Below are 24,173 nucleotides of genomic sequence, written 5' to 3' on the forward strand. Positions count from 1 at the left end.
CCTGGGCTGTTGGTGCTGGCTGGGCCAGGCAAGGAATTTACAGTAAAGACACAATGCGTTATGAGTTATGAATGAAACCTGAGGCTTGCTATTGTTCTATATCAGGACTTTAAAGAATAATATAAATCCACATTTAGTCTCCAGCAGTGGGCGAGCGTTGTGAGACCACATCTCTGACACACATTTCCTATGATGACATTTTTTGGGGGAAAAAAAAGCCTATGCTAATTTTTAACTCTGAATTTCAAAACACTTCATTCCTGATTTCAGCTGCTTTCTAGACGCTCATTTCTACATCAGTGACAGGGGTCTGTTCAGTATTGTGTCTGGGCAGCATCTGAACACAAGATGTGGAGACTGGAGCAGTGCTGCTGCCTAACAGAGCTGTTAACACAGCAGCAGGGCAGGGCCAGGCTAGTACGGAGCCTGGATAGCTCAGTTGGTAGAGCATCAGACTTTTAATCTGAGGGTCCAGGGTTCAAGTCCCAGTTCGGGTGACACATTCCTTTTGGGCGGAACGGTGGCACTGTGGCTAAGGATCTGTGGCTGGAAGGTTGCCGGTTCAAATCCCGTGTCCGGCAGAGGAATCCTACTCCGTTGGGCCCCTGAGCAAGGCCCTTAACCCCAGCTGCTCCAGGGGCGCTGTACAATGGCTGACCCTTGCGCTCTGACCCCAAGCTTCTCTTCCTGTCCATGTGTCTGTGTGTCTCATGGAGAGCAAGCTGAGGTATGCGAAAAATACATATTCCTAATACAAGAAATTGTATATGGCCAATAAAATGATCTTATCTTAACTTACTGGGAGAGAGCAGAGCTCTAAGGTATACCTGGCTGCTGTTGGTGGACCAGTAGGTGGCACACTTCCCTTCCAGACCACAATTTTCAAGCCCCTGCCCCATTATGGTAGGAGCTGCTGTCCTTTAAATGAGTATATAAAACTGACTTGCTTAACGTTCTGCTCCTGATCTGCTGTGTAGTGGGACTGGTGGAGCATACTGGTTGTTGTACATCACTGGTGGGAGAGTGGTGGCAAGTTCTGTCCTATATACGAAGCATTTTGGGATTTACTGCAATGAAATGAGAGCAACCATTCTCGTCAACGCCCGTTTTTGAAAGTTAATGACTTGCTACGTTCAACCTTGACAAAGACCTTGAGCTGTTTGCACTGTGCAGCGTGATTGTTTGCTATAGTTGAAAGATAACCTGCTTTTGTGCCGACTGATTAGTCTCTGCGTTTTTTAATGAAAGCGATAGAAATGAAACAGCTCAATGTTGCAAAACTGGATTTACACCACAATTCCAGTTTTTCATTCTATTTATTTCCTAGCTAGACTGCAGAAAAGGTGAATTCCTAAGTTTACTTATTTAGTGAAATTCCTGAATGTCCTTCCTACCGTACATGATTTATGGCATATTCTGCTAGCCATGCAAATCCTTGAGGATGGGGACTCTATGCCTCATTTGCATGGTCCTGTTGTGCTTTGTTTGCCCAGTGAAAGCCCTGGCCATGACTGAGAAGGCAGGGCCGGCTTCTGTGATCCACGCTGCAGAGCAAGCAGCTTGCAGTTGCAGTGCTAACTGAACCACAGTGATCTGTGCAAGAACTGTGCAAAAATGCCTTTTCGCAAAACCCCTACAGTTCTAGTTACAGACAAGAGGACCCGTCAAGCTTGCGGAGAGTCTAGTAGCTAATTGAATCGAGGATCACCTCCAGCCGTTTCTTGGAAAAAGCCAGGCTGGAGATCATGGCTGGGAAGCTTGTTCCACAGTCCCACAACCCTTTGTGCAAAATAAAACTGCCACCGATTTACAATGCACTTCTCTGTGTCCACCTGCGTTGTCTGGTTCGCGTTCCTCTGTTGATTTTGAGGGAAGCCACTGGGCTGACATCAACGTGAAAAAAGACATAAGATAAGAGTGAAAAGACAAACTCTCACACGTTGCTTCATTAAGACACCAAAGTTAGCTCCTGGCAGCTGAGGTGCCTTGATAACATCAGAGAGGTGGGCTGTGCAGAGGGCTGATTCCTGTCAAGGGCTTATTATTACAGACAGCTGTTAAAACCCAGAAAGGAAGTGTGCTGCACCCACAATGCACATGCTGTGCCCCTGTCACAACACCCACTGGTGTCTGCCCACAGCAACAGTGCCAGACAGCCCTAGGGAAATGAGCAAGACTCCTGGTACACACACACAGATCCACTTCAGATTTTATCCTCTTGTCCAGACTGTGCTGATTAAACCCAAGCGGTTCTCATATTTTGAGTACACAGTTCCGTCTCTGCAAATTGAGCCAAAATAAATGAACAAAGCTGAAATGTGTAAGACTTTATCAGGAGCAGGACAAGAGCCAAAAAGCTGAACTAGACCAGAGTGCCGTGCCTAATCTTTGTCCCCTGCTCCAGTGGTGCAGCAGGGATTCTGCAAACACTATCAGCCACACTCTACAGCCCTCATATATTCGATTTTATTCCAGTTTTACTGAGTTTCTTGAAAAAGAGCCCTTACATAAAGATGTACTACCGTTACAATCTGCTCAATCAGGAATTTCTCTGGCAAATATTATTGGGGAGAAAAAAAAAAGAGGGAAATCTTTGAACACATTAAATCTCGGGATTGGGACTATGCATTCATCTCCCAGCCACTCCGTCCAATTCAGGGCTGCAGGGAAGCCGGAGCCCATCCCAGCAAGTAACAGGCGCAAGGCAGAATAAACCCAGGACAGGACACTAGCCCATCGCATCGTTTTAGGCAAACATTGACACAAAACACCAAGGCCAGTTTGCCCAGAAGCCCTTTAACGTACTAGTACGTTTGTGAGCTGTGGGAGGAAACCTGAGCACCCAGAGGAGAGCCATGTGACCGCGAGGGAAACTTCCAAACTCCACGCAGATAGAATCCCAGGGGCAGAACTGACCCAGGGCACCAGAGATACTGGGCAGCAATGCCAGCCACTGGGACTGGGACTAGAGCTTCCTAAACATAAGCGCCATTCAGGAATTTCAGCAGGGGAGTTCTAAACCTGAACACTGCCCCCTATTGGTTGTACAACTGCTCCATCAGTTCTCGGTTGCTGAGGTTAGCGGTGCAGGTTACAAGTAAAGTGATTTCTCTGTCTCCATCTGTGTTGTCTGGTCGCACCGCAGACGGACAGACTCGCCACTGCTATGACCTATGACCACCTGCTTATTCAGCCGCACACACAGGTAACGTTATTTATAGGCTCATTTGAAATTTGACGCGGAGAAAACAATTGGATAGATTGAAATAAGGGGAGAAAACAGTTTCCCCCCCATTTGTGCCGATTTATTTACCTTGGCAGGCAGCCTGTTGTGGAATACGTATGCCCTCCATAGTGTCATCACCTGTAAGAAAGACCCAAAAAAAATCGTTGCAGCACCAAGTTGTTTTGTTTTCAAACAAAGCAATTGTAAGCAAAAACGCTTTTTAAGTTGTCAAAACAAAAATGACCTTGGGGGGGGGGGGGGGGGAACGAGGCCTCGTTTTTTTTTCAGTGCTGACCACAACAGACAAGGCCCGAAAAACACCTAGAGTGTTTTTCAAATTTACAAAGCGAAATAGAAGCTGATCTCTGTCACAGCCCGCTGCAACTCGTCGCGACTGCAGTCCCTGCCTGTTTACAGAGCTCCACCTGGTGGTTTAAATGGAACAGTGCAGCCGGAAAATCTAGCCCGCCCGCTGGTCTCATTCATTGACGGTACCGAGATAATAATTACTTGAACTGCAAACACATACATAGCCTCCAAGGCAGCACTGTAAGAAAACGTGGTATCGTGGATTGCTCTGTATATTAGTTGCATAGAAAGGCTACCTACTGTCTCTTCATGTGAGGTCACAATCCAGGCAATAATTATTGATGCAAATTACCCACCTCTCCCTCATCTGAGACAACGCTGGTAATCCTGGTAAGGGTAGTGGCTATCCTGGAAGTACTGGACTACACAATTCAAACACATTTCAAAACTAAGGCACAATTCAGAAACCAGGCCTGCATGGTTTAGATCATGGGAGGAGCCAGGAGCACCAGGAGAATAAACGCAACGTTCCAGTTCCACACAGAAGGCTCACCGGGTCGGTATCGAACCCGGGACACAAGAGCCGTGAAGTTGCCGTGGTAATGACCACACCATTGTGCTGCCATGATACTCTGAGCTCTATCCAATCCAGGGTCACTCATCTCCGGCAAGCAACGGGCACAAGGCAGGATACATCCTGGGAGGGACGCTTGTCCATCACAGGGCAGACAGACACAGACACTCTCAAACTCACAGCAGGGCCAGTTTTCCCAGAAGCCAATTAAGCACTCACAGGAAACCCACACAAACATGAGGAGAACATACAAACTCCATACGGACAGAGCCCCAGGAAGTGAACCCGGGGCCCCAGTGTTGCGAGGCAGCAGAGCTAACCAGTGCGCCACCATGCCACCCCATGATAGTATTCATGTTTTCAAATTTGGGCTGTCCTTGAAGATCTCGATCAATCGGGCATTGTTTTGTTGAACAGCAAATCCTATATTTTCAAACTTCAGTTCATCTTTTATTTGTAACACACAACTTTGCAGACTTCTACAGCAGTTCATAATGCTGTCCAGGAACAGGTGAGCATGTGGAAACGGAGGAGAGGAAAACAAAAACCCCCCGGAGGGAGGAAAGAAACCTCTGGGGAAAGCAACCTGATGTGGTGCTTTAATCAGAATAAACCATACAGGAATGTATTTATTTTGTTACTTGACGATTGTTGGGTTTTGTTTTCTTCTAGGCCTTGACTAAAACAGTCTTTTCACACCAGCAGTTTAAAACTTGGAAATAGAAAAGAGAAACTCTGATTATCCCTACAGAATTCCACCTGATGGCCTGGGAAAATCAGGTTTTAAAGGAATCATCTTATAATCCATATCATAGGCAGAGAGAAGTACAAGTGCCTCTGTGGATATTCATGTCAGTATAGAGCATGTGCAGTCCAAAAACAATCTGGGAAAAGTCCCAGGTTAGTCTAATTAAGCAAGAGATTTGTCCAGTTGGTTCAGGAGTGCTAGCTGGGTTAGGCTTTGTCCCTGCACTGGATAGAGCAGTTCAGAAAGTTTGTGGATGTATAGTTCAGGAGTCTCCAGCCCTGGTTTTGAACTCCTGCACTAAATTTTATAACCACATCTTCATTATAATTGGAAGCCACAACAAACTGTTTATCCTTTGAGAAAGTAAAATGTTCAAGTAAGAGTACTCTGGCCCTTGAGGGATTAAGGGTACTTGGATTTGGATTTTCCTTCCAAATGATCTACTAATTACTTAATTCAACAAACCAACTGCTTAATTGATCACAGTTAATTAAATTGATCCAAGTCCCATACCTATAAAAGCTGCCGAACGGGAACCTTTTAGTCCTTCCCTTTAATTCCTCAAATGAAGTAGTAAAGACGGGGTAAAAATGAGAAATGCTGTGGATGGAGAATAACGGACACTGATTCAGCAGCTATAGCCTGGTTTTCCTAAGAGGTGTCCCAGGCCCAGGCTGGTGTGTGTGTGTGTGTTTGTGTGTGTGTGTGTGTGTGTGTGTGTGTGTGTGTGTGTGTGTGTGTGTTTGTGTGTGTGTGTGTGTCTTACAATAAATATCTTTCAGGGTTGTGGTGTGTTTGAAGTGTAAGCATGTATCCGTCCAATATGGATCGGCCATGTCCAGGTGAGGATTGAAGTATCCTGGAGTTAGTTTCTCCTGAAAGAATGGGGTGTGAAAGTAGGATTACCTCCTGGGTGGGATGACAGTCTGTCACCGAGCACTCGAGGGGATAATTTAGAAACGCTGATTATTCTACCCAGGACAGCATCCGAGTGGGGAAAAAACTGGAGCACACACTGGGAACACATCTGCAATCTGCAATCGAACCCGGGACTCAAGAGAGCTGTGAGGCAGCAGGCTTAACTGCCACACTATGTCAGTGTCCCACTCCTGAGCAGCGAACAGTTTTAGTTATACATTATATCATTTCTGGAGATGTGAATGTTAATTATCTCCAGCAGTTTCTCAATCCAGAAAAAAACCTTTTGAGATGCTATTGCCATTCTTTCTGAATCGTCAGCAGTTGAGGAATGCAGTTTATCTTTAAAACCTGCAGAGCTACGCCGGCCCAGGACCAGGAGTGAGGATCACGTGTATGGTTCTAAGGCAACTCTAGCCCCTCCTCATTCTAGATTGTATATTTTATGCCTCTGGTTTCTCATCAGGTGGCATGGTGGAGCAGCGTTTAGCCTGCAGTGCTGGGGCCCTGGGTTCCATTCCTAGGATGTTGTCTGTGTGGAGTTCGTGTGCTCTCCATGTGTTCTCATGTGTTTCCCCCTACAGTCCAAAGACAGACCAGCAGGGCTGGTTGACTTCTGGGAAAATGGGCCCTGATGTTAGTGTGTGCGCCTTGCGATGGACTGGCGTCCTGTCTGGGGTGTATCCTGCCTTGCGCTCCCTGCTTGCCAGGATCGACTCAGACTGTCTGGCGTCCCCGTGCTGGAAAAAGAGGTTTCGAAAATGGATGAATGGGGGATTCCAGACCGTGGATCACTGTGGGCCATGCCTGAAAACCAGGATGGGAAGCCCTGTGGTGAAGGGCTATACTGTGCGCGGACGAGGAACAGTAACTTTGTGGTACTCCGCGTTGTACAATAATGTCAGAGAGCTGATCCAGGTCGCAAGACACGGGGACTGTGGGGAGAATGTACAAGCTGCTGCAGTTCTTGCACTCTAGGGTGATGGGGAAATAGCTCAACAGTGTTCTGTACCTGTTTACCGCTCAGTTCTCATTTAAATGGGTGGTGGGTCCTAAACCCAACCTAACTGTTAATGTGCACTATTTCCTTGAAGAAATCTTCCAAACTTCACCTGCACTAGGCAATCTGCTTAAAAAGGAAGCACACAAATAATCATTTTTGCTGCTTCCTACCCTAGATCACAGTAAAGCAAGACATAAACCAGAACTGAACGTGAAACGAAGAGCTAAATGCAGAAAAGCAGATTGCATTTCCAGTCAGCCTTGAGAACGGGGTTGAGGGAGTCAGCTAACTTGCCAACAGAGCCACAGAGTGCATTCAGCGACGGGCTCTGAAGAGCAGCGAAAATGCAACAGCTTTTTGGAGAGGAAGACGGGTTTCTCTTTCAGGTTACTTGACTGGCAGCCACTGTGGTTGGAGCCATGACAGTCCCGGCTCTCGGTGTGCACCAGCACCGTTGAAAGCAAAGGGCCCCGCTCGTTGTCACAGCCAGCCCGAGTGAGTCACGCCCAGCGTCTCCGAGGCCCCAAAAGGCGTGAGTCACTCGCTGTACCTGGGGGGGGCTGCTGCCACTCAATCCCTTCTGCGGAGTGCTTTCTTGGCCTTTTTTCCCCTTTCCTTCTCTCTCTTAAAAGCGCGTCGGAACCAAAACAGAAGTAAGGCTACCACAGCAATTGGAGAGAGGTGTCCCCAAAAGAGTTCTCTACCCCCTCCCCCCCCGCTCCCCTGATTCACCCTCCGCCTCGCCAGCACCCCCCATCTCTCTCCAGCTCAGACGGCAGGCAGGGCCCCGTGTGACAGGGTGTTTGATGTATGCAGCAGCAGCATGGTCTGAGCCTGCACTCTAACTGCTTTTGTTTTCTGCAGTGTGGGTGTGCTGAGAACAGCTGGCTTCCAGGAACAGCACAGGCCTCCTCCTCCTCCCTGTGGCCCCCGGCAGGCTCCGGCTTACAAACCGGCAGTGCCAGACATGTGACCTGGATCTTGGAGAGCTGGCTCAGCAAAATGACAAAAGGTACAATGTTCTCACATTTTTAGCAAGTGCAGACTGGAACGGCCCCCATTCTTCACCAGTTCCAGTGAGCGGCTTACAAAAGAATGAGCAGGAAATGTTCAGTCGGCTCGCTCAAGAGTGAGGCCTTAACACCTGAAGTGTTCAACATTTAAACCTTTTTCCCCAAAGAAGCCTGCTGACCTCAGTGTGTTCCGTTCCTTTCTGGCTCCAGGAACACTGGAGGGGCAAATGAAGAAGAAATCTGACGTAGGTGTTGTATGTGTCAGCAGGCCCCAGCGGATTTCAGTCACTGGAACACAGCCCAGTGCTGTTCATCTTTAATAATTAACTTAGACAGCTGCTGTCTGGGGACCACGACACTGGTTTTGGATGGTGTAGCTTGACAAACGCAGGAGGCGGCCCCCAGTGTGGAGTCTCTTACCAGAATCCTCTCGTCAGCCTTTGCCCTCGAGTGGTTCTGCTGAACTCTCCACATGAACTTGATCTTCTGGGGCTTCAGGGCTTTAACAATGCTGTCTTTTGAAGAGAAAAGACATACGGCCAAGTTAAATTCACAGCGGGGATGGAGAGAGAGAGATCCTCCCGCACAGGGCCAGACCCTGTGATGTGAGGAACTGCTTCCCATTGGGAATATCTCAATCTCTCTCCAGGTCTGCCTGCCTTGAAACCACACAGTAAAGATTCTGTCCTCACCACTTTAAAATCCGTGTTTACATTTTCATGTTCTGTCAATAAATGTGTCGATTTGCACATGAGGTTTGTAGTTTTCCCCATGGCCTTTCCGAAGTGTTACCTTGCCTTTATAATTTTACTGTGAATGATCACAGCAAAGGTATTTTAAGCCATGCTCAGGCACCACTTCCCTGAGATTAAACACTAAAAAGCAGTCTGGGAGACAGAGTTCCTGTCACACACCGAACGTCTCAACATGCAGTGGCAATAATCTTCTGTGCAAACTCAGCTTTGCTCTTGCTACCGTGCTGACCCAAACATGCAGAGTAAGCTAAAACACAAGAGTGCCACATGATGACAGTGCACACTGTTTAAATGGTTTCATAACCCGGGCGGGGGGAAACCTGTAAAAGAACTACAGTCCTGTAGGAAGGCCGCGTTAAGTTTGAACTTTACAGAACAGTGTACGATTTTGAGCTCCTGTCTGCCTTTTTAATGAAGAGTACTTACCTCCTAGCTGGAGCGAATATTGCCACCCTTAATCACACGCAGGTGTTTAAAAACGCTGAGGAGAACCGGTTCCAGGCAATGAACTGTACACGACTACATTACACGCTTCATGCGAACGGAGCGTTCTTTCTGAAAGAAGTGCAACTTTTGCTTTACCTTCTTGCAGGGAAGCATCACCCACTGTTACCTCGTTTCGCTTGCAGTGGGCGACTCTGAAAGCGGGAGTACCTAGACAGCCATTGGCCCTGCCTCTGTTTCTCAGCGTATATTGACGCGATGCGTTGGAAGAAAAGAGCCCTTACCTTGCAGGGAATATGGGATTTCTGCACTGCTGTTGGTAGCCATTGTTGCACAAATCTGTTTGCAAGAAAGCACAGCCACCGGCAGACAGCTTTGCTAAGGTGAGGCAGAGACTACACATCCTGCTACCCAAACCACACTCAGAATGAAACACTATTGTCTGAGAGAGGAAGTGACTCCCCCGGGTGCACGTCACCTCTTGGAGCGCTCTCTCTCCCCGGCAGGGTGTGTATGTGTCAGATCAGTTGTGCATGAGGACACGCTGGGTGCACAACACTGCCCGGTGAAGATGTTATTGAAACTCCTCAGCTGCCAATTTGTTTGCTGTTCAAGAAGTTCAGTGCATCATTGACTTCTGTGTGGTACATATGGGGCGCTTGAACACATCATACAATCGTCTTGGGTATCCAGGGGAGGACTCTTGAGACCATGAAACACATTCTAACACTCTGATGTACCAAAGGAGATCAATAGTCAGTGGCTCATGTCCCAAGGCACCAATCCAATATGGCCTTCAGGAGTGAGGTCTTGAGAGGAAATCCTGCCCCACACTATCGATTGTTACCAAGCTGCCTATCCTAGTGAGTATACAGCAAGCCAGGACCATTCTGAGAAACAAGGTGGGACTAGTTCAGGAACACAACTAATCTCTTCCTAATCCCTGGATGAGTCAGTCCATCACAGCAGGCCTTGGATAGAGGCTGCCCATCAACTCATTTGTGGGTGTGAGAAAACCAGAGGTCCTGGCAACAACCCACATAAGTACAGGGACAGCTTGCGAATTCCACATAGATGCCCAGGTAAACCAAACTTGATGCTCCAGTGTCACATTACTGTAGCACCCAGTTACTAAACAGTAAAAATGCAGTTATTAGAATTGTGCTTCACTTTTTCCTAAAACAGATGTTTTAATATTTAAATCAGTTCAGAAATTTGATTGACCATGGGCACTCTTGGGTCAAACACCAACATAATGAAAAAAGCTATTTGCCTGTATATCTGACGTGCTGTTAAGTTATAAATATATGGTTGTAGCGAATGCCAGTTTGCAAAGCAGCCTGATGATAGTGGCAACTATGGGGATAAAAATAAAAAACCCTTTTCTATTTGATCATTTCCATCAATCCTGGGCAAGCAGTCATCTGTGAAGAGTACAAAAATCTTAATGCTTAGGGATACGTTTATCTAAATGTTCCAAATCACTATCGTGATTCATCCTTGTGGGACTTCTTGGGTCCATTGCAATTAGATTCTAATGCCTTCCTTTATTCCTTTTCATTTCTAAAGCAAATGTTTTTTCAAGTGCACATGTAACTTAAATTACTTTATAGTTATTATGAATACAAACTACAGTAATGTAATGGTGATGTCAGTATGAATTATCTTTTTAATGGCTTAGCTTTCTTAAGCTAGCTGAATAGGGTGTTCTCATACGAATCTGATGCAACACATTTAAACAGTGCTGGCCACACCACTGTTCTGTTGTGCAGCATGTTCCGACCTGAGTGAAAGGCATTGCAAAACCCACGTTTAACAAATCAATGCTTTAAAATCCATGTTCTCCCACAACAATGGATTTCAATAAAATCACCTTTGGGTACGTGAATTTGACACTTCTTTGAAATCTTACTTCAAAACAAAGCAGGCGAGACACTTCTGTAGGTCAATCTTTTTTTATTAGCTGTACAGCAATACATTCTCCATCCCAGCTGCTCTTTTTTTACCCCACCCTCCCGCCCTAATAAATGTCTTTATAATGTCGGCTTTTAGGCCACCGAAAAATTCACACAGTACAGCTAAGTACAAAAATGCATCAACCTAGAATTTTAAGAGCTAAACAAAAAAAAGCAATTTAAATGCAATACATAGAGGAACGTCCGTTCTGAATCAGCAAAAAACGATGTTCTGTAAAAGCTTACATATTTTAACAAATGACAAACTTTATACAAGCATTCTTCCCCACCCCATTCACATTTCTTCAAAACCCTTCACGCACATCGCTGACCCCTGGAGTTTACTTACAGCCTCAATCTTTTGGCGTCAGGGTTCTAACTATGGTTTCCTCATGGGTCCTCGCATGAACAAGAAAACAAGGTTCCTCTTCCAAAAGAAAAATATAGAGGTGACAGCCTCTACTTTGCTTTAAAAATTTACAATTAAAAAGATTTGCCCTCCATTGTTGTTTGACAGTGTGCTCTGAAACATCCGAATTCCATGATCTGCAAGCATTTTGTTAAAAAAGGGGGGGACATGAGGGGGGGGGAAGGGCAAAATAGTCCTACATGATTTAATAGTAAATTTGCACATTTACACACTACAGATTGAGACAGCTTTCATCAGCGCAAGTCCAAAGCTACTGTTAAAATGCTATTCTTCCAGCATTTACAAGGTCTTAAATGACTAGAAAAGATTAAAATGTAAAAACAAAGAAAAAATATTTACAAGCAAAACTAGCCGAGATGCTTCGTACAGCAATATTGGAGGCTTTAATATTGCAATGCCATATTTTCTAGTCTGTTCAAATACCATCATTCCTCATTGCCCTTAACTTTTGTATATCTGTAATATGGAAAAGATAAGTAGGTCAAATACACAATCAAGCAAGGCTTATCAAACATCTGACAACAGGAATCCCTTTGATAGGAAAAAAAAACAAAAAACAAGACTCCCCTCTCCCTACAGCAGTGATACATATCCAGGACTGTACAAAGCATCTTGCAAAATCAGGTTGAGCACTGTAAAAGCTTAACCACAGCTCCAACCCACCTTTCATGGTACATCTGCAACAATTTATGACACAGCAGGAAAACATCTCCATTCATCCGATTTAAAAAAAAACCTTATCCTTAACATAGCGACCCCTCACGGCACACACAAAGGATCAAGTGGCCTGAAAAAATAAGCACGTACTGCAACGGGGAAAAAAAAAAGAGTTCAGCCAAGGAGTAAGAGAAGAGGGGTGGCGGTGGTTGTGAGTGGTGGCAAAATTTGGAAAAAATAAAATCAGCATGTTGAAGTTGCTTTCGAACATCCCAGGCTATTAAAAAAAATACAGGGTGGGGTTAGAGGAGGGAGGGAGGGGGGGAGGTTAGAGAAAGACGCACAGACAAGCTTGCTGCAGGACTCCCATCATCGGTCCATCATACTCAGGATCATCTCGGGCGTCAGGTCCCCATTGGGAGCCCCCTCCACCACAGGCAGCTGCACAGCCTCGCTCTCAGCCTCCTCGGTGGCCTGCTCTGGCTCCTTCTTCACCTCCACAATGATGTTCTCAATGGTACCAGTACTCTCGTCCTCCACTTGGATGATGGCCGCTGCTAGGAGGTGGAAGGAACAGTGTGGAGGGGAGGGGGGGGGTAAAGAAACTTAGATATGCTCCCCCACCCCTAATGCAATGAAACGCTTCACCAGACTCCCCGAGTTCATCACAAGAGGAAAACCTGGACTACATTTTAGAATATTCTATACAAAATTGTGAAATCTCCTCCCCACCGAGAGCTGGTGTGTGGGTAGTGTACTGGCGCACTATGGCTGCTGTCACAACATCCAGGTGGGGCTGAAACTGGTGGTGGTGGTGGAGGAGAATCCCCATTAACTCTAAAGCGCTCTGAGTGGAGCATCCAAAAAAGCGCTATATAAGTGTAAGCAATTATTATTAATGATATTTTAAAAGTCAAAAGGCTGGTGAAACTTTAAAATGATGCACTGCGCTACACAAGCAACCTCATCACTAGCTATAGTGGGGGGTTTGCAGACGGACCCCTAACATGGCGTTCTGTGGAAGGCACAATATAAGGAACTTACGGGGCGCCGGTTTGGGGGCGTTGGCCTTGCCGGGGGGTCGGCCTCGTTTCCTCTTGGCCGGGGTGAGCTGGGCGGGCAGCTGGGGAGTGGGCGGCGCCTCTTCCATCTCCACCACATCGGTCTCCGACGTAGCCAGCAGCTCCTCCTCATCCTGTTCATCAATGTCGTCCAGTTCAGGGTCCGCGTGATCCTCTGGAGTGGGAGTGGGGGCAGAGATAGTAACATCAGTGATACAACACTCCTACTCTGTTGACGCTAGGAAAGAGCCAAATTTGTTTGGAATTTACTTTCAAGATCATGTTTTCCACAGCAGGGTTGAAACCCAAGTACAGTCATGTGCAAACCCTCATCTATTCAGATGCTAGTGGCTTTTACAGAATTTATCACAAAGGAGACTGAAAGGGCAGATCAGAAACATACTGGAAAAACAGAGTGATGAGATAAACACAGCACATGAAACGGAAGCACCAGGAGTTGTAAATAGCTGGAGCAAAAAGATTTCAAGTATCAGGATTCTGTCTCTTACCGCTGTCATCATCCTCATCATCCTTTTTGCTGCGCATCTTCTTCCTCCTTCCAACTTTGCTCTTCTTTGGTGCTCCTCCATTCTCTCCCTCTGCAGAATCAGGCCCGGTGCAGTTCTCTGCATGCCTGGCCATGGTGTTCTGACCACAGAACAGAAAATAAGACACTATCTAGGACAGGTCGAGTGCCACAGGCCACCCGTCATAATGAGCTTTTCCATTTTTGGAAGATTTGTACAGGTAGAAATGCAACATGCGACAATTCATGGGTTACCGATGACAAAAACTTTGACGTTCTTGAGCTACGTCAAAAAAAAAACTTTAATATTTACAATACGACAAACCCTCAAAATCAAAACGGAAAAAAAAAATTCACGACATTTACAAAACCTTACCCGCCGAGTAAAGGTTTTACCACACTTGGTACACACAAAGGAAGTGGGCACAAAATTGGGGTCATGGTATCGTCTGAAATGCATGTCCAGGAGTTGTTTCTGCCGGAAGGTTTTGTCACAATGGCTGCAGGCGTAAGGCTTCTCTCCCGTGTGCGTACGTTTGTGCATGACCATGTGGCGCTCCTGCATACAAGTGAAGTGGAAATGTTAAAAAGCTACCATTGTAAGTCTTGCATTTGACCTTTAAAGAAATCATCAGCTTAGCTGACAAGCAAGGACACTGTTAATCCAGCACATAGTTTACTATACAATGCATTATAATCATTAACTCTAACGGGCTGTGAGGTTACACATTTTTTGCCTATAACCTTCAGGGAAGGTCAGATGTCACAGAGAAGGCAATTTTCTTCAAGCCACATAAGAATTGTCATTTGTGTTCTACAGTATCCATGATCCCATCTACACTAATAAGGGCGTTACAAGCTAATTTTTCATTTAACCACAAGGACAGGTCAAATGTATATTGGATGCCCAATCATATGCATTACATCATGGACTATAATTGCTTAAGTTTACTATTTGTCCAATTATTCATGCCTAAAGTAGCCTGTTACAGACTTATAAGTCTCAACATATAAAAAAACACAGGCACATTATGAACACACCTGATTGGCTGATAGCCAGTTTGTTAATGTACTAATCTGTTTGAAACAGCCATGTGATGGCCAGGTTCATTCAGATATTATATCATTTTCAATGAATTTCGATAAATACAAACAGTTGTACATCTTGAACAGGAAGTTAAAATTGTATACCAAGTTTGAAATTTGTAGTTTATTTGGTTTCAAGGTTTGAAAATGATAAAAAACTAGAAACACAGGGAATCCTTACTGAAAACTGGAAATAGAGGGGAGCCTCACCATGTGACTACACAGCTTCAATTTCACATTCACTGTAGACTGATGCAATCCCAGGGACTATCTGAATGTAACGGCATTGACACTCTACCACCAAGACTTCCATACGTGAAAACCTACACCTTCAATTTGATTTCTGGGCTCATGGCATCCATGATATTTAAGATACCAAGTTGCTATCAACAGTCCTGGAATGACTTAAAAAAGCACAAAAGCACTGTTCTGAAAGTACCTGTCGACAGGCATAGTCGCACTGGTCACACTTAAAGCGCTTCTCGTTCTTGTGTGACTTCTGATGCTGGATGAGAGCGTAGCGCTCGTGGAACACTGCTTCACAGTAACGGCACTTCTTGCCCTGCTCAATGTACGAGTGTTGCTTCCTCAAATGGACACCTACAATGCACACAAACCAACCAGGGGTTAGAACTGAACCCTGCCCACCAATTTAAATTAATTCCCCTTTATTGAATGAACAGTCCCACAAACTTCAAATACCATATGCATCTGTCATGTACAGCAAAAAAGTTTTATCCACGCTTATGGACGGGTAAAAAACAACATTTAGACGTCACCCTTCACCCAGATTACACCCTGCAAAGCTGCAGCTCACCAAGGTCACTCTTTCTGGCGATAACAGTATCACAGTGTGGGCAGTGGAACTTGGCCACGTTCTCAGTGTGCTTCTGCAAAATGTGCATCTTCATGGTGCCGCTCTGAGTGAAGCGAGCATGGCAGATGTAGCATTCATAAGGCTTCTCTCCTAGAATCAGGACAGAGGGGAAAAAAAAATCAGCTTTGGAAGCACTACTGATTTATTGTTGAATATGAGGAATACTACTCAAAGCTCAATAGACAAGGTGTGTGAAAAGTATACTAAACTAAAACTTATTATATAAACAATGTGTATACATACACAGCCTCCCCTTGGCTAAATTTAGTTTACCGACTGCTTGAAAACTGTACTGTTATTTTGTGTTCCGAGTGGCAATAAGTACAGAAATATTGTTCACCCGAGGCAGAGTATTCAAATGAAGCTCTATAATCATTTTGGCTCTACAGTGTTCTACAGGTGGTGCCAATGACATGTACCACATCCAGAGGGCTGTCGCTGAATTCAGTCTCTTGAAGAGAGACAGTGGAACGTCATGGACTTGGCGGATGTTACCTGAGTGGGTCCTCATGTGTCTCTTCAGTTTGTACGTGTCTCTGCTGGCATAGCTGCACAAGCTGCACTGGAATGGACGCTCTCCGGTGTGGGAACGGATGTGGCGCTTTAATTTACTGACCTGAAAAACACACTTGCTTTAACCCCCCTTCTACCTAGAGTGCATAAAAGGTTCTCAGCACATAAAAGTCGTGCTTTCCAAGGATACTGCATTCACTGCATGGACACATGTATACATTTTATACTGTACCAATATAGGTGGTGGATAAAAGAAAATGGAAACACAAACATAAAGCCATTTAATAAGACATTGGGCCACCATGTGCTGCCGGGATAGCCTATATGTGCCGTACTGCATAGTTTACAAGCACCATTCCTCCATTAGAAAGTACATCAGCACACATCTGGATGATGGAGGTTGAAAGTGTCGTTTTGGATGAAGTTTCAGAATATTGCTCAAATGCTCGATTGGGGTCAGATCTAATGACTGAGAGGGCCATACCAGACATAAGTATCAGGTTCATCAAACCAATAGAGCTCTTTAGATTACAATCACACACCCATTTGTCGAGATAATGGTGAAGAACGATTCATCTGACCGTAATTCTCCCCTGCTTGTGCTAATTTTACTGGACTTGCAAACCTGCACTGCCAGATGCCATGAGCGATTTGCATACTGCAACCTGACCATGGTACCTGGCTCTGCAGACATTTTTTAAATGGACACTGATAAAGCTGGCGGCTGTCAGTACAGGTCAAGTTATGCAGCCACCTGATCTGCAGTTGTTCACCTCTTGACTTGCACGTCATATGCATGGATATCACAATCCTGGAGTACGTGCTTCCAGCCACCACTGCCCATGAAATATGAGCAACCTGGGCCGTCTTGGTCACTGAAGCTCCTGCTAAATGGGCCTCAAACATGACCCTAGGCATGCTGGCATGCTATTTAATGCATGAGCCCTTGCACGAGTTATTTAATGCATGGTTTGAATAAACCTGGTGTCCCACAATTATGTTTTCTATTAGTTTAACTAAACTGTTAAGCCACTGACAATTAGATTGTAACTTGTCATTTACAACACTGGGAATGACTATTGAATGACACTAACACAAGGTAAAAAGTACAGGGTCTGTATAACACCAACCCACAATCCACTGCTCCACTTTCTGGGCAAAAAAAGATAGATTTGTGATATCTACTGCACTCCTAAGAATCACAAACAAAAACACTGCAGTTTTATAAACGTACAGCATTAAGTGCTCCAATTTATTTTAATGCCTCCTCCCTATTAAATGCCCTTTCAACAGAATTCCATCTATCGACAAACTTTCAGATATGCTACATATACATAATAAGTGAATGACAATGTGATACTCAGAATATGACCAAATTAGGAGGTTCCAAAAAACAAAAATTTTAAACAAAGTAAACAAAACAGCATAAGTGTATCACTTCAAAATTATTAGGACACTCAAAGTTCTATTGAACACAAGCTTATACATTTATGATTTCAAAGAATTTAAGCTGCTATTTTTATCTGAAAATAAATGAGGCACACTATGGTACATCTTCTCCATAGGCATCAGCCAACAATGTTCTCTTCCAGTGTCTACACACAACAGAAGAGCCTCTTACCTCTACGCTGGCATAGTCACACATGGAGCACTTAAATGGTTTCTCATGGGTGTGCTTGTAGCGGCGATGTCTGACCAGCTCACCACTAGTCACGAAGGCCATGTCACAGTCAGGACACTTGTGCGGCCTGGTTCCTAGTGACAAGGGGGGGAAAAAGCACACATCAAAGCACCCAGTTCTCATTTCCTCAGATGCCTGCCCGTCAAAAGAAAAGAAACTGCACGCAAAATAATTCCAGTTTTTTTTGCTGGAAATTGTGACATCTCTATAGAAGTTTTAGCAATGTATACGTATAATCACAGAAGAGAGGCACCTTACCTGTGTGGGTGTTCAAGTGGTTTCTAAGAAGCGTGACAGTCCTAAAGGCTCTGCCACACAGGTGACATTTGTGTGGCCTTTCGTCAGTGTGGCTCTTCATATGGCGGTCCAAGTTGGAGCGGCGAGGGCAAGTGTAGCTACAGAGCTCACACTGGAATGTCTTCTTCACTCCTGCAATCGGTGACACACGCAACAGAATTTATATGTAGGCAGCTTGAACTTCTTTCAGAAACCTGCCACTTTAAATTGTGAGCTCCGGGACGCTGTAAATAAAAAGAACTATGCATGTTGCACTCTCAAATACAATTCAGCTTTGATTTTAATGTCCAGCAACTGTGCTTTAATGCAACTTTTATGTTCTGTACAAAAGGCTGCAATTTAATTCAAGGTGTCATTTAAAAAAAAAAATACTCAGCTGGCACATCCTTCAGCCTTACCTTTCTTTTTAATCTTGGTAGGTTTGGGAGGTTTCATATTGCCCACCACCTTCTCTGCGTTGACCTCGGACAGCAAGCCTTCCTGCTGCTCTTCCTCAAAGTCGTACACAGACACATCCATGTCCTTGCCCTCCTCCGTGTTGTAGCGCAGCTTGCTCTTCTTGACCTTCTTCACCTTCTTGACTGGGGGTTGGTAATCTGGATCCTTGGCCCAGGAGCTGTCTTCATTCTGTTGCTGCTGCTGCTGTTGTTGCTGCTGCTGGAGCTGCTGCTGCTGCTGCTGGAGCTCTTCCTGTTCCACAGTCTCCACCTCACCATTGGCACCCACTTTAACCACCTGGAAACCTTCAGGGAGGGGCAGTGTATGGCAGATGACTGGCTCGCCTTCCTTGGGCATGTTCTCATAAGTGCCCTGCAACTCATCCACAGTGGTAGTACTGACTGGCACTGACACAGGGACGGGGACCTGCACCAACTGCAGCTCACCCAGGTTAATGGGCTGCTCCTCCATGTTGACCACCTGAAGGGTGATGATCTGGGTGTCGTCCACAGTGGCCTCGCTGGCCTCCTGGTGCACTGCAGTTTCCATCACCTCCGTCTTCATCTGCAGCAACGTGGGGTCCAGCTGCTCCATCACCATCATCTCCACATTGCTGTTGACATTCACGTTAACGTTCACGTCCTGCACCATCTCCCCGTCCCCAGACTGCTGCTGTGGTGCCACCGGCTGCTGCTGCTCTTCTGCACCCCCGTCAGCCTGGCTGTGAATCAGCTCTGCGCCCTCCTCCTCTGTGCCCCCCTCACGTCTCCTGTGGTAGGTCTTTCGTTCCTTCCCCTTGGAGAAGGCATCGCCCTCATCCACGACTGGTTCAGTCGGTTCAGTTTCCATGGACATACCCTAGACAAACACAGACAGATCAGCACAAACGCCCAGGCAACCTTTTTGGGGTTCTAATGCAGCTGCAAAGCTTACTGACCACTCATAACAGAACGTGAAATCTAGAGATACGCATTTCTAAAGCAGTCAGTTTCATAATAGCCTTTTTAAATCTTAACAACATTTACCCTACAGAAACTTAAGCAAAAATGCAAACTATTGCATTAAAAATTCTAACCAAATTCAAACACCGAAACTGACTCCATCACCAATGATCCTGCTGATCAGCTTCGATCTATCTTTAAAACAAATGTCACATGAATATCTGGAACCATATATGAAGTGTTCAATGGTCTATTTTCAAATACATGTTTTTTCCCCTTGAACTTGCAGACGTAATATTATGAAAGCTGAAAAAAGCACAACTAACATTTTCAAAAACTTCTCCCCCTTGAACATAAATTTAATCTATATTCTCATCATACTTATGCTATACTTAAGTTAATGGAGAATGATAATTAAAAACATTGATACGGTGAGATTTTAGTTTTATTCATTATCACCACCACATGCCACAAGACAGTGCATAATCTAACATTCCAGTAACCTAGAACAAGCCAAAATGTCCAGAAGCAACAACTGGGCTTTAAAATCACCTTAAGTATGCAAAATGTCTTAATTTCTTTCTCAAACATAATTAATGAAATAATACTGATTAAGGAAAATAACTGCATATTAAGGGATTTTCATATAACAACAAAAAAATGATAAAAGGCACAATTGTAGTAATTTTTCTAGAATTACCAGATATGCCTTTTGACAGCACATCTCATTTGCTTGATCTATGATGGAAATAAGTAGTGCACAAGAACTACAGCGGGGCATAACGCAGAATTCTGGATACATTTTCCACAATGACAGCGAAGCCTCTTCACACAACACAATTACCGGCATGAAAGACGGAATGTCATTTCTGCGGTTAATGAAAAACGACAAACTTACTTCACCATGACCGAGCCAAGTCTAGCAGTCTCAGTCATATTACCACTGGCTCCAAGTAAAATTGATTCTTATCAGGGAGAGTTACAGCATAGTTCTATAGTGTCCCAGCTTCAAGAAAAAATTACCTGCACTACTAATGAAAACTTCATCTTTCTAGTTCTGTGGCTTGCTGGCTGACCTCAGCGTCTGTCGACAAATGCCTGCCTGAATACTGCCTGCTAGATAGCTACACTTCCACCTGCGAAGAAGAAGGGTGTTCAGACCGTTTCATTAAAAACTGTCATTTTTACCTCTGCTTTCCCTCACTTATCTTTAGTTTAGAAGGATTTAAAACGGTAGCAGAACACAGCAGACCATCACTCTTAACATGTCATGCCTTATTTACAGTTCTGGTGGAGAGCTTGCATTGCTGTTGTCCTGTCTCGAACTGTAACACGCACTAGCAGAAACAGGTATTGTTAAATGCATTCCCACAGTTTGCAGTCTTGCCATTAGTGGGCACCACTCCTCTGACAGGGTGACTTCTATGTGTACGTACATAGCTGGAAACATCTATCTGCTTGCCTGCAGCGATTCCTGCTGTGAGACTCTCCAGGATTTCACAGCAGCTGTGAAGCTGTCCTATAACCATGATAGTTTGTCATGACCTTTGTCTATCTAATCGAACATAACCAGCCACAACGTGTGATCTGTGACATTACTTTGCATGGTATTTGATGATGGGAAGGCCAATGACATGAAATCAACCCTGTTCAATGGTTTGTTTTTGAGTATCCTTTCAATAAAATTGGAGAGAAACCTTTACAAAAAAAGTTTATGGTCATTTCTGGGTGATGCTACTTGGTAAAACCGGCACACACTTAACCATGACACATTGTGTCATGTATCACGGTTTCAGTGCCAATAAAGAATTTAAGTCTATCTCAATATATAGTCTATGACACATTTAATTGTCATGAAATAAAAAGCTCATTTATATCCAAGCAAAATGGCTTCCCAAAGGATGGTCAAATTCTTCCTTTGTAGTTATGTTTATACTCTTAACTGCTACTTAGTTTAAATAGCATGAGCAACATTCTTCAAAACCTCTTTTCATCAGTTTTATAGTACAAACAACATTCTAGACGTTTGTACTGTAGGTGTGCCAAACCATCTTTTGGCCAAAATTAAAATATTTACCAAAGCTTGCTATTTAAATGCTTAATGATTAATAACTGTATGCAGTTTATAGAGGTACTGAACTGTTATCACTTCAAACATCCAAAGATGTCTGGAGAGGTCTTATTTAGCAGTGCAAAACCACACTTCACTGATGGCACGATACTGTAAAATATATACCTTACCATATTTTGTTAAACATCGATTTTTTTCTTCCATGAAGATTATTATTCGGTAAAAGCGCATTGAGTATTCAGATGTGCTGTTAAGTGCACATAGTAGCATATGCACAATTTGGCGTAGGTGGCGGGTAATTTGATTGCGTGTGACCTAATAACTATAACAAGTTAAAGGAAGCTTTCAAGATAAGAATTTCAAATAAAAAACGAAGCACGTCCTACTTTTTTTGAAAACGCGGAACGTACCTAATAATGAAAAAAGGGCTATTTATGACGGGTTTTTTTTGCAGAGGTTAGCACCTCGGACAGGAAATACGGCGTGCAGTGAGGAAGGATAAGTCTTTGAAATTAAACGCACGGCAAAAAAAAACAGCGAAATGGCAAACCGCAGTTTTCTTCTTTGGCGAGCATGACTCGAGATCCCCATTTATATATCATGCGTATGTGCCAGGCGAATTGTAGAGGGAGCTCTCTACTGTTCACAACCCTTTCGCTGGGGGGAAAAGGTGGTGTGTTTGAATATCGTGAACGGTCAGTAGGCTGTCAGGACAACACGGCAGCCTAACTTTGGTAGGTGGAGGGAAAAAGCAGTAGGGATAACGTGTAACTAGTACAGGAGCGATCGGGTATGACATTACTTCTTCTTTTTTTTTGCACATAGATATCTGATTCGGCAGGCGACATTAGCCTTCACCTTGCAAATATATATATATACTTTCCCTCCCCTAAACCATATGGCTACTTATTTGTCTGGACAGCCAAAGATTTCGTAAGCGCTCGGATAATTTCCTGTTAGACTGCGGATCAGAAATACAAGTCTGTCTAAAGATACCGCAGCCTCCCCCGACTAGAACAGGAAGATTATGGGGGTGAATAACTACAGAAAACGGTTTCGCAGCCGCCGCCGCCGAAGAAGAACTCTTGGACCGACTTTGTTTTTCAATCAGGACGGCGGGGGGGTTGGAGGATGGGTACCCGCAGAAATCCTAAACCAACGCAGGAAAAACCACCTTTCCGACGCCGGAATCGGTCGCTCGCCCGAGCCGAGGCCGAAATAATCCGCGCAAAAGCGGCGATTGAGTGTGTGTCGGTGTCGCCTTCTTCTCTGGAATCAGTTATCCCCACGAGCCGCGGGTTTCCCTCTCTCTCTCTCTAAAGAGGAAACAAAGAAAAAAAGAAAATGGACGCCTTGGCCTAAACATACCCCCAAAACAGCGAAGCCTTTCAAAATCCATCCATGGCAAAATATCCGTTCAATAGGACCTTAAAAGGCGAAATACTTGAACATTATCCCGAACTTCTGGGTTATAAATGTTTTTTTCCTAAATTTTCAATAACGATAGAGGGAGACAAACACCCCCCGCCAGCCGCCAGGACCAGGAGCCCCATCGTGACACCTAGAGGCCGAATAAAGCTCCTGCAAAAATCCCCCCTTTTTGGAAAAGTAACGCCGTTTTACCTGGATTTCTCGGTTTATTCTCTCCTAAAATTCGAGCGAAAGCCCAGGACCTGGTCTGGGTTCTGCCAGCGACGACGAAGAAATGCGCCCTTCTCCTACGGCCGTTTTAATCCTCTCCCGCTTTAGCAGAGTAGGCTCTGCACAAAATGGCGGCCTGGAGCTGGGGAGTGCGCCTGCGCGGCGCGGTTCGCCCAGGGCGGGGGGAGAGGGGAGGGGTGAGAACAGGGCATTGTGGGGATTGGCGGAGCAGGGCGCTACTTTTGAATTGGGGCGTCATGGCGTCATACCCTGGCTGCTCGAGAGCGGAGGGGAGGGCGGTGTCTGCCTTTCTCCGAGGCTGGCTCTGTATACAGTGTGGTGTTTGCTTGCGTGTCTCTTATACGGAGTCAAAAAGTTAGGACTGTACAAGCAGGTGTTTCTGAAAAGAAAACTTCCCAATTAAACCACGCTTTATATAAAACGTGTGTGTATGTGATTTAACCCCTTTTATTTTTATTTTTTTTATTTCTGGAAGATCCAAACCAAGTTGGTTTACAATTAGTATAAACACTCATATTCAGAGAAACAGAGAGCCCCGTCAAAGAAAATTGAAAGGGTTAATTGGGGGTACAAGGAAATGTGGGGTCCCCCTGGACAGTCTTGAGAACCCTGGTTGAAAATCCTCTTCATAACTAACTCAAGTCATCAACTGATTTGCATGGTAAATAAGGCTATTGTCATAATCATTCAAATAACATAACTGTTCGGAAAAAACATCTCTAATTACTCTCCCTTCTTACTGAAATGTATAACACGTGTAGTTTGTACAAGCATGTGATCGGGAACAATACATAAACACTGTAATTAGTAGATCATTCTCTTTTAACATCTGTATAGGAGAAAGAGGAAAAAAACTCAAGAGCTAAAACAACTGTAAAGAAGGTCTTGACAGGAAAGATAAGACAAGCCACTGAAGATTCCTAAATGCATTTGTAGCATCTCCTACAACGCATAATGCAGTGCTGCAGTAATTAACAAAAACACAAGT

At 44.7% G+C, this 24,173-nt stretch overlaps 2 protein-coding genes across 8 annotated transcripts in view; both read right to left on the bottom strand.

Moving 5' to 3' along the window:
* The window catches only part of carmil2 (capping protein regulator and myosin 1 linker 2), a 50,331-nt gene extending 40,907 nt beyond the window's left edge, over positions 1-9,424 (bottom strand). Inside the window, exons 1-3 of the mRNA XM_088614404.1 lie at positions 9,275-9,424; positions 8,212-8,306; positions 3,314-3,364 (exon numbers count right to left, since the gene is read on the bottom strand). Of these exons, the coding sequence (XP_088470530.1) occupies positions 3,314-3,364; positions 8,212-8,306; positions 9,275-9,317 (189 nt within the window). The 5' untranslated portion in view covers positions 9,318-9,424. The remainder of the gene's footprint in view (positions 1-3,313; positions 3,365-8,211; positions 8,307-9,274) is intronic.
* Positions 9,425-10,926: 1,502 nt separating this feature from the next.
* On the bottom strand, positions 10,927-23,326 carry ctcf (CCCTC-binding factor (zinc finger protein)). 7 transcript variants are annotated; one of them, XM_088614069.1, is made up of 13 exons: positions 23,147-23,326; positions 22,698-22,839; positions 20,476-20,588; positions 18,472-19,369; positions 18,035-18,205; positions 17,717-17,850; positions 16,078-16,198; positions 15,523-15,672; positions 15,145-15,305; positions 14,032-14,178; positions 13,603-13,741; positions 13,077-13,268; positions 10,927-12,589 (listed from the first exon to the last, which is right to left on the bottom strand). In XM_088614069.1, exons 3-13 carry the CDS (start codon positions 20,497-20,499, stop codon positions 12,402-12,404), a joined length of 2,325 nt encoding a protein of 774 aa, XP_088470195.1. In that variant the 5' UTR covers positions 20,500-20,588; positions 22,698-22,839; positions 23,147-23,326; the 3' UTR covers positions 10,927-12,401. The 7 variants fall into 7 exon arrangements, with proteins under 7 accessions (XP_088470195.1, XP_088470190.1, XP_088470188.1 ...); XM_088614064.1 differs by having other exon boundaries at positions 10,927-12,586; positions 13,996-14,178; XM_088614062.1 differs by having other exon boundaries at positions 13,996-14,178; positions 22,698-22,837; positions 23,147-23,325.
* Positions 23,327-24,173: the final 847 nt, after the last annotated feature.

The sequence above is a fragment of the Lepisosteus platostomus genome, chromosome 20 (genome assembly GCF_059453375.1).
Source record: "Lepisosteus platostomus isolate fLepPlt1 chromosome 20, fLepPlt1.hap1, whole genome shotgun sequence".
NCBI classification, from domain to species: Eukaryota; Metazoa; Chordata; class Actinopteri; order Semionotiformes; family Lepisosteidae; genus Lepisosteus; species Lepisosteus platostomus.